This window comes from Eurypyga helias, unplaced genomic scaffold (assembly GCF_000690775.1).
Source record: "Eurypyga helias isolate BGI_N326 unplaced genomic scaffold, ASM69077v1 scaffold44081, whole genome shotgun sequence".
NCBI lineage: Eukaryota > Metazoa > Chordata > Aves > Eurypygiformes > Eurypygidae > Eurypyga > Eurypyga helias.
Genome location: NW_010233574.1, coordinates 21,177 through 32,444, shown reverse-complemented (window position 1 = coordinate 32,444; position 11,268 = coordinate 21,177). Strand labels below are relative to the sequence as shown.

At 36.9% G+C, this 11,268-nt stretch overlaps 1 protein-coding gene across 1 annotated transcript in view; it reads right to left on the bottom strand.

The window, feature by feature from the left end:
- Positions 1 to 1,067: 1,067 nt before the first annotated feature.
- LOC104517191 (DNA mismatch repair protein Msh3-like) overlaps positions 1,068 to 11,268 on the bottom strand; it is a gene marked incomplete at both ends in the record, with an annotated part of 30,046 nt that continues 19,845 nt past the window's right edge. Inside the window, 4 exons of the mRNA XM_010161770.1 lie at positions 1,068 to 1,135; positions 4,211 to 4,385; positions 6,957 to 7,086; positions 7,296 to 7,482. Of these exons, the coding sequence (XP_010160072.1) occupies positions 1,068 to 1,135; positions 4,211 to 4,385; positions 6,957 to 7,086; positions 7,296 to 7,482 (560 nt within the window). The remainder of the gene's footprint in view (positions 1,136 to 4,210; positions 4,386 to 6,956; positions 7,087 to 7,295; positions 7,483 to 11,268) is intronic.

Genomic DNA, 11,268 nt, shown 5'->3' with positions numbered 1-11,268 from the left:
TCCTGGCTGAACCCAGCACACCAAGGTTTAAGTATGTCAACATCATCATCCATTTTCGTATCAAGATATTTCACCTGGTTATACTTGTAAAGGAAAACTAATTTGGATATCACATTCCCATTTGAAATTTGGGCTTCATAACTGCAAATAATAAAAATAAAAAACATTTCTGTTTTTTCCAGCTTTACTCTGCATTTGACAGAGCACCGGGGATGCCCGTTGCATAGTTTGAACTGCCTCTTTTCATCTCATCTTACAATACTCCAACATTATTTAGAGTAAGTCTTTCTCCAGATGGTGCCAGAGAAGGCCAAGATCAGGAGGCCAGCCAAAGCTGAAAAGGAAGCAGGGGTGCACGAGAACGAGGAAGAGGAAAAAGATGACACAGGCAATGCATGTTTTGTGCTGCTGCTTTGAAAACTACTAGTTGTGTCATCAATCTCATCAGTAGAAACAAATCTTTCCTAATCCAGCCACACAACACACTTACTTAAATTCATTGTGCATATAAAATTTATGGGATGCTCTACAAAACCGGAATTTCAAATGCACTAATAACAGAACAGAAAAGTCTGTCGATGGTATTCATTCTTATCAACTGCACAGCAATACAGCATAGTCAAGACTCAGCTAAATTTTCCCAACACAGAGGAATACTTTTTTAGAAACTGAAATACAATAAAGTTAAAAGACGTTACTTTATTTATAAAATATCTGCCTAATAATTTATCAACATAATTTTTCATATTTTCTGAACATATCAGAAACTAAATCCAATGCTAGTAGACACTTTGCAGTTAAGGAAAAGGGTGGAAAACACTTCGGGGAAGGAACATGGAGTGAGAAAATTACATACAATCAGGAAGTGGATATGGGGCATCATATCACCATGCAGCATCTCTCATCTCTCGTAAGGCAGAAAAGTCAACTTAATGCACCTAGGACTACACCCTGATAGAATCTATTAGTCTCTAGACCTATATTTTGCATCTCCAATGTTCTCCATCTTTGAGTATGATTTTAGGATTAAAAACTGTCCTTTCTTTCATCTTCAGGTTCACACATACTTTTCCATTTTTGTAGTTCCTGAGAATCATTTATCTTCCATACTTCAGCAAAGGACTTAAGGTTTTTTCTGGGCAGGGGGGAAAAAAAATTAAATCAAAATATGGACACATTTTTAAATTAAGCACATCAAACTTTGAAAGCCCTACAGTCATCTGCAAAACTTTATATATTGTCAAAAATAGTAGTCTGCATAGCTCAAAATGTTACATCATCTTTAAACAATCAGCTAACATGTTCCTATATTCCACTCTAGGACAGTCAACAATTTAATTTTATAACTAACTTACAGTACCAGAAGCACTGACAAGAAGAAATAAAACAGTGAGCACGAGTAAATAATAAAATTAAATAAAACTATTGTAGCTTGCCCCATTTAACTTTCAGCATTCAGTTCCTACAAATTCGCACTTATAGAACCATAAAGATAATGCATTTTCAAAATAAATGAGTACACACATTCTTCCTATTTTCGTTTTAACAATTTTTTGATTTAAGAAGGACTCAAGAGCTGTGACAAATAACAACAAGACATTTAAAACGGGTTAAGACACATTCCCAACGACAAAGGTGTCAAGACTGGATGGAATTACCCAGTGGATTTGCTTAAATAAAATGAAGGTGATTTAAAAAAATAAGACAAGGCAGCTGGCCTGTGGGTATTGCGACAGCACAAGTACAGTACTATGAACAGGCCTGAGTTTGATTCCCAGGGTCATGATAATTTTTATTTCCTACCGCAGATATACCATACCCATTTTTAAATTTGTTGATGTCTCTTTTGGGAAGAGGGTATAGAAGAATACTTAAACTTTAAGATGACATCATGGCAATGAGTGAAAATAAACAAGAACATACAACAAAAAGTATTTCTATAATTACCTACATAAGAGAACTAGAAAAATTAAGAATTACGTAAGACAATAATTCATGCACTGTGAAATCATCAGACTATTTTGAATTATATTTTTTTTGGCACTTGAGCCCTGGGTTTATATAGATGCATGAAGTTGCCTTCAAAGTGCATGCCAAGATGCCTACAATGAAGGAATAATCTGGTACAGGTCAAACCAAATGAATCAGCAACTGCTGTGTGGTGGACATCCCCTGTCGCTGACCCCCTACATAGTGCCGTCTCTATTTCAAGGGGGAGGCAACAGTGTCAAACTTCAGATGGGGTAGGCTGGTCTGGCAGGCAGGGCTGACATCCTAAGGTTAGCTTTACTCTAACAACTGCTGCCAGAATCAAGGGCCTTGCCCTCGCTTCCACCCTTCCCTTCTAGCAGTAATGCCTGTTCACATGTAACGTCAGGAAATTGGACTTGCATGGTACCAGCTGGAGAAAGAATGACTTTTCAGCTGGATCAGATTCCTGACCCGGCCTGTTTTGTGGTCATGCAAAAAGTAGCCCTAGCACCAGAGAAAAAGGCAGGGGGCAGTCTGCGGGAGATGGGCCTGGGGAGCCTGCTCCAGCTGCTCCCTCCCAGCTACGTGTGCTGGTGTAGCCCAGAACTGTGGGGTGCAGGGGCTTCCAGCCTTAGCCGTAAATCAGGATAAAAGACTCATCACAGTTTTAGAGTAAGTACTTACTCTTTTTCCCTTTAAGAATACAAGCAAATTACATACCAAAAGCTAAACCACAGATGTTAACTTACACATTCAAAAGCTGGTAAATGGGACACAATTAAGTCTCATAATTAAGACTGCCCAGTCAGCCCTATCTCCACCCCTCTGTGGGCACTGTAAAGCAGTCTTCTAACGACATCATCACATACTATTTTTACTGCTCATACGTTCTGTACACAACTAACTCTCTTCTTAGCAATGGAGAAATGCTAGAACCTTTTGTGCCCTGTCCAAGTAATAAGTTAGCATGATTTTCACAGAAAAAAGGAAGATAAGCCAAAGGAACATATGATACTATTGCACATCCTAATTTTATTACACAGTAGCTCCAGCCTTCCAGCTTATAATCTCACCTTTCTAAAAGACAATTTTTTTTTTAATTTTAGAACACACTGTATCCTGTAACAGTAGGGTTAAGTCATTGCTAGCAACTTTTTGTTTCACTTTTGTCAATTATGGACTATTATTTCCAATTAAAATAAGCTACCACATTATTTTTCCCATAAACTGTCATGTATCTTCAACAGAATGTTTTTATTTAGCTTTCTTAAAAGAGGATAAAAACTGGTGTTAAATGCTGAGCACTGTTAAGAAAACTGCCTGCACCTATGAATAATTAGTACTTAAAATCTTCTTACATGAAAATTTTCTGTTAGGATCAAGTATGGCCATTAGGCAACGAAGATCTTTATTTATTATATTCCTAAAGGGCTATTTGAATTTTGCTGATAGGACTGCAACTGAAACTAATAAAAAAAATCAGTGAAAATTAGTATGAGTATTAACAGATATACCTAAACTGTGTACATAATGTTACCAGTTTTATAAAGGTGATGCTATTTGATACACATGGGAATTTTCATTACTAGTCTAATAGGGGCAATACATATGCCCCTAAATTTAGGGGTGGTACATATGCCCCTAAATTAAAACTGGTTATCAGAAAAATACTAAAATTTAATAAAATTTTTACTAAAATTCTTACTAAATTCTACTAAATTTTTAGTAAAAATTCTACCTCTGGTAAAATTTTCTGTGTTTGGGGGGGAGCAATCAAGAATATATTACAAAAACTTATTTTCAAGTTAAACCAGAAGAATATCCGCATTCCTTTCTACATTATAGTATGCAAATACAATGTCATGTTCCAAACTGAATAATATACTTTCTAAATTAAATCTATTAATAGTTTCACTGTGACTGGTGAGAACAGAAGTAGGTATTAGAAGATAGTTATATTTCTAATGTTAGCTCAATGTCCATTTAGTCTTTTCCAATATTGTTTCAGAGGGGAGCAATTAATCTCTGACACAGCAGCTAACTATAAAATCTGAAGCTTTGAAATGGGTAGCACAATTCACTAAACATTTTTACCAAGTTTTGTTTCACCGTCTCTTCCCTGAAGGGTAGGAGGATATCTGAAAAACCTCTTACTGTTCTTTTTAATGCACGTTGTGTGAAATGCTTTGATTCATTGCTGAATTTTCATTAGGGAAAAAAAACCCACAATCGTTCTGACCTTTTCATATTCAGTATTCTCTCCAACTCCTTTGATTTGTAAGCTGCCTTTTTCAAGATTTCTTCAGGAATATCTGCCAGTTTGGCAACATTCAGCCCATAACTCCTTGCAGAGACTCCTCTAGTTATTTGATAGAGAAAAGTGATAAATTCAGGATTCTCTTCATCTTCAGATCCTAAAAAAAATAAAAACAAAATCAAAACCTCCTCTATTATGTTAATAAAATACAGTAGACCAAAGATCAAAATGGTCTGTGGTCTCATTATCATGGACTATGGTCTCATTACCATTCATGCTTCCTGTGTGATTTATTCCACTGAAGAGATATGAAAGAAAAATGTTAACTTGAGACCACACATTTTACCTACCCATTGTGAGACTGAAAAAAACCTTTACTATAGTTCTACCTGGTGTCTTATTAAGCACACTTGTGTATGTGTCTGTAAAACACTGAATCTAGAAACTCTGTATGTCAAATTAATTAGTTATGCTGTAACTGAATAACAGAAGTGTCAGTAATCCTGCGGTCCAGAAGTCCACGACTACAGCACAACAGAAAGTTTGCTGCCTAACAGGAGGCTACCAACCACAGAAAAATGCTGAGGAAAAAACAAAGGTTAGGATGGTGGGTCTTCCACTAGGCACTCTTTCTATGCCACAACAACCAGACGGAAACACAAGAGACATCATTACAAATATGAAGAGTGCTTCCTCTTCCGCTTCAGACATCTTGTTGCATCTCTGCACAGTTTATGTATTGTGTAGAGAGCAGAAAAGATAGAGCATCATTCACTGCCATTCATTCTTCTGTCTTAAAAATGCTGGTTTTTGAAAACAATGAGGATATATCCATAAATAGTGATGACTCAAGATGATTTGATCCAAGTGATCCAAGCCAAGATTAGGAAAAAGCATGCCATAAACTCACCTTAAATAAAATAATTAAAATGTTAAAGACAACAACAGCTAAAGATACAGGCAGAGTAAGAAATGCAGATGTGTTGTTGCTCATAGGCTGCGGTACTCATCTATTGTGCTTTCTGTAGGAAAACAGTGAAGACTACATGTGGCCTGAAGGTTCAGGTCAACTAACACTGAAAGCAGCAATGCTGAAGCAGCACAGTGAAATAAAGTATAGGGTTTCATGGACACAACAGTTACGGAACAGGAAGTAGTGAATGTTGGTAACATCTCCACAGCCTGGGAGTATTGCAGATCAACAATTCAGTTAATGGACTCTGTGAGAAAAGGATGTGCTGATGGCTCAGGAGAGTGATGCTCTTATCTGGGAATAACAATGTAGCTAGACAGTGCTACCTAAACACAACATACTTCGAACACAAGGTTAACACATACTTCAGGGATCCCTGCTTCTAATATTAAACAGAATACAAAAGCCAAAGTTTCCCTCCAGCCAAACCCTAAATTTTGAAACTAACTCTCCAAAGATAATTTAAAAAGTGATAGTTTATATATATAAACACATTATTTAGTGGTAAATACTAAAGTGCCCTGTCCTGATTAGTTTACAACATAAGCAGATAATACATATAAAAAATTAATTAGAGGGAAGGTTAACAGCAAATAACATGGCAATTCTTAAAAAAAATCTAGGAATGATTCAGGGAACGGGCCATTACTTGGCAGAGTGGGAAAACCAAAATGAAAGCATGATTGTCAAGCACCTGATTAAATCTGATATATCGACCAAAAAAAAAAGCAGTTTATATGGAGGGAAATACTACATCACTAATCAGTTGTAAGTCTGGAAGTCATGTAAGTAAGAGAGACCCAGTGGATAAACCCTACGTGGATTTTATATAGGCTTTTGACGAGTCCTGCATCAAATGCTCTTCTGAAAACTAACAGCCATAATCTGAAAGGAAGGTCTTTGCACTTGTACATAATTGGTTAAAAGATAAAGTTAGCAGTCCTCACCATGAGGGGTGATCATCACTGCTATTAGACTGAGCTGCTCAACGTACACATTATCAAACAAGAAAAAGGGCTAAGCAGTAAAGTGACAAACTTTACTAAAAATACTAATTGGAGCAGCAGCAACAAGAAGAAGAAATGCTGTAGCTCCTCTGCCTGGTAAGAAGAGAACTGAATGGGATTATGATAAGCAATCTGCAAAATAAGCATGGCCTATGCCAGGAACAGAGGATGAATAGAGATTATTCCTCTGACACTATTAATTCAAGAACCGGAACCATAAAGTGAAGCTATGTGTGGTTTCAAGAGTTTCAAAACAAGCAAGAGAACATGGATATTCACTCAATGCAGCATTACATTTTGGAGCTCCTTGACACAGCACTCATGCTAAGTACACAGGAATACTCAAGACATGGACAACCTCATTGAAATGAAATCCACTGAAGATACTGAAAAACAGAAAACACATCCACCTCTCGAAGCTCCCTAAATAGCCTGTGTTTGCAGACAGTGAGATCTTTTAGACTAAGAGTTGCCATATGTTTGACCCTAATCTGTTGTATTTGGCTACTGTGAGAAGCTGGATACTGGGCTGGATGAATCTTTTATCTGACCTAGCTCAGTCATCCTTCTATTGAGTGTGAATGAGGAATGGTTGTTCAGTTTTCAAGCACTCCAAAATGTGTGTTCAGGCTGATACTTTAGTGAGTTTGGATGTATTAATTCCACGTTGGGGTTTAAATTACTGCAACAATTTCACAATTTCTGCATATACCTACAGTGCCAAATCTCAGATGGATTTATACTGTACCTTTTTGTTCAGCACTTTCCTCCTCATTCACCAAGAAAGCCATGTGGTAATTACCAACTTTATCTGGATAGGCCTTCTCTAGCTCACAAACTGAGGGATAGTGAGTGACAAACAGTGTCAGCGACTCCACCTACAACAATGAAATAAACACTTCAGAAGATTGGTCTTTCAATTTTTTTAAACACAGAGGCCTAGCACTGGTATCTTTTACCCATATGCCTTTGCTCTGAGTTTAGACATGACACAGTTCAACAAGGAAATATACACTGTGGCAAAGTCAGCCTACCACAGCACAGGCTGAGAAAGCACTCACAAGCATGTGTCAGATTGAACACTTACATCTCTAATAAAATGTTCAAGTGTAGCATAAGCAATAGCGATTCCATCGTGTGTGCTAGTTCCTCTTCCCAGTTCATCCAAAATCACTAGTGATCTTGAAGTTGCTTTTCTTATTATCTCAGCAGTATCTGTCAGTTCTTCCATAAAGGTACTTCGGCCTTTGTAAATGTTGTCTGCTGCACCCATTCTGCATGGGGATACAAAACAGATCCATTTATTAAGTTCAAATAAATACCACAACACTAGAAAAAAACGCGCATGATAATGAAACCATTTTGTTACAAATCTTTTGTTGCTGCTCCAAGCAGAGCAGAAAAACCCAGGCAGAGTATTCAGCTTCCAGAACAAGCTCCTGCTTAGGAGAAACAGCAAGAACAGCACGTGGTGCAGATGTAAGGGTATTCCAAAAGACTGAGTAGTCCAGAGGGATCTCCTCAAGTACCATTAAATAAGGGCTTGCATGCATTCCCCTAGAGAAGAGGGTATACACACCCTGTGGGCATCTGGGGAGGTTAGACTGTAGGGACAACAGGGAATTTTTCTGGGCTATCAGTAATCTAGTCCCAAGGCAAATCCATTGACAGAAATATCAGCATCCCATGTCAACTACAGGAAATGGGTGAAAAAGAGGAGGTAGACAAGGGGGTATTTCTCAGTGTGCAGTTCTTCCATCTTGGCAAACTGCACAAAGGGGACAGCTCTTTCCCGAAAAAGGACCCTGAGGATTCAGACCAGTCAGCTCACTAGAAAGATTCCAGCAAAGGTAGCTGTGAAGATCAGCTTTACTTTGTTTCTTTAGTTCAAACATCTAATTTGTATGGTTTTTAATGACAACACCACATGGAAGTATCAGATATTAGAATTGCCATGGAGAGACAGAGTGGACACTCATGTGATCAGGCATATGCGCATTTAGATACAGAAGTTATTTCTTTCAGGCAAGTAGTTTTTTTCCCCTAAGGACACAGGTACACAATCTTACTCGCATGCTTAAACATATAAGGGCTCCTCACATGCTTTTTCACCTCAGAAACCTGTTGGTAATTCACACTGGTTTTCTCTCCTACTGCAGCTTTCCTTACCTATTCAATCAGTATGCTTTCTACCTGGAAGAAACAACATTTCCTTCTTCCACATATGCTTTTCAATTACATGAATGACATTATAGTATCACTTCTGAGATAGGTTATCACTAGCGAGCCACTGAGTAGGGCTGTAAAGACAGATTTCATCACTCTCATCAGCCAATAATATAGTACACGTAAACCACATTGATTTAAGGGAAACTGACTTACGGATTTAGCATATTACTTTTTCAAATGTAACAGTGGGGCATAACAATATTTAAAGTCAGCCAAAATCTTTACAGAGAATCCCAATATAACCTTCTTTTTCCTCTCAGTCTTTTGCTGCAATTCTCTCTGCTACCTACAGAAGCAAGACACTGATAATTTTGTGAGGATTTTGATTGTCAAGAGTTAATTGACTACCAATACCAAAAACTAGCAGGTTGGACTCAGCACAGCTGTGGTTTTTATATATACTCTGGTTCCTGCTCTGGAAATTTGGTTTGGTGGCATGCGTAAGCTCGTAATACACAAATCTTCCATTATAAATGAGCTAATTTTGATTGCAGATGAGCATTCGGATACAATAAGCAAACAGAGTGTTTATTTCATCAAGTATGTGCTTACATACACAGTAGATACACTCCCACATACTCCGGAAGAAAGGTAATTTTTCACATAAGCTAATTAAAGTTTACATTAATTTAACTGAATTAAATATATAATTCAGGGTGTTGAGGCATTGTGAAATTAACATTTTACTAAGCCACTTACTATTTTAATCCTTATAAATACTGGGTTAAGAGCTATGAACATAATATTCAATTCCTCACAGTGCCCCGAACACCTCCCAGCCCCTTCCCTAGTTTGGTTCAGCCATCATGTACTGCTGTAAAATCAAACAATCCCCATTTATCGCAATATTGCACAGATCTATGGAAAACCATATAAATTAGATGTATTTTAAACACTACTAACTACAGATAAGTCCACTAGAATGACACTATGTCTGAACAATCTCTGGCTCTGTAATGGGCAACTTCAGCATTCATTTATGACTCTAGGGTTATTAATATTATTATTTTATAATTTGTATTTCAATTTTCATTACAGAGATAGCATCTAACAGGCTGTCTGTTGTGCACCTATGATGATTACACTGAGAGCTCTCAGTTCTATTTTTCTCTCGGATTGCATCATTTCCATAAGAGCCCTCAAAATCATTTAGTCATTTTGTATCTAATTTGCATTCACAAAAATAATTTTCAGAACTTCCTCTCTAAATGCTCAAGATACAAACAGGAATTATTATCATCTTTCTCTTGTTGTTAACAACAGCAGCAAAAGAAGCCTCTCTTTTCAGCAGCTTAGAAAATTAAAATCTGACTCAGGCTTATCTACAGATCAAAAAAAGAAGTGTATTTTCAAATGACATAAAAACTCTTAAATGTCATTCTTTGAAAATGAATAAAATTTTTCTTTCTGCCTCTGTCCTTGACACTAGAAGAATCATGCTTGTTATTTAAAACTATGTGATAAGCAATATTATCCCAGAAACAACTATTTTAATGTGGATGAATGCATTTATAATAGTAACAGTTAATATGCAGCAAGGCATTGCTGCCCAACTGTATGCTATATTACTCCTGATATAATAAAGTTTGAGCAAAACCACCTATTGCTTAAACAATTCTTTTTCTTCTAGTTTAAAAAGCTATAATAAATCCCACTAAACTTCTACAGGATTCAGTTGCTTTGAATTTACATTTTAATGTAACTTGCCTCCTAAATGTTTTTATACATCAAAGATTAAACTTTTTCCTATAATATTAAAAAAATCCAGATGATCTACCATTATTAGCAGCTAATAGGTAATAACTAGGATGTTATCCCTTTGAATTGTTAGGGTTAAAATGAGAAAAGAAATGTTACAGATACTCATCTTAGTCTTAAAGATGCCAGCACTTAAACCATAGTTTGTTTGCTTTTTTTTCTGTTTACACATGGTCCTAATAAACTTTCCAAGACTCACTTTCCCTGGAAAGCTGCCTACAATGCAATCAGATATTTTATTAACTTTCATATGTAAACAAAAGTAACTATTTGATGACATTTTAATGCTGCGTTCATCACTAGGGTCGGTGACCATATAGTGAAATATGTGACGAGGTACGAGTTGTCATTGAGGGATGCATACATGTTACACGCTACGCAGATTTTCTTCTCCCTCTTAATTAAAAAAAAAAAAAGTGTACAGGAAAAAAGGTTAAAACAGAGTAAGACAGCCACAAATGCAACCCATGAGAGCAAGAGCAATGCCACCCAACTTCACCAGCTCTATTCCTCTACTTGTCAAAACACTAGCCGCTGGAAGCAGTGACCCAGTTAATATGAAAACTTCAATTTCAGCTATGGAATTTCTAATGCCTACGTTTAGAAAGATTACTGCATTCTGCCCACGAGAAGCGTGCAGACATCCAATGTGAAGAGTGCCTCTTTAGTGCTGGCAAGAGATCCATCACTCCTCAGCAAATGCAATTTGGCTGGAAACCACTTGTTATAATGTCTCTTTGACAGCCAACCAAATTTCATAAAATTAAAAGCTCTTCATCTTATAATGTTCAACACATTTATTATGTAAAGAAAAAAGAGAGGAGGCATTATCTCTTTTCAGTGTTATGTTTCAAGTGGTAAAGATTCCTGTCTGTAGCCTCAGAAAAAAAAAACCAACCAAACCCCACACCACCAACAGGGAAGCAATGTTTTCGTAGATTAACTTTTGGACAGTAAGTTAGATGATATGCAGCAGTACCTAGCTTTGTGTAAACCAGCTAGCACTAGGTGCTTCACCTGTCTGTGAACCCTTAGAGAAAAAGATACAGATTTCCTTATTCTGCAGTGGCAGC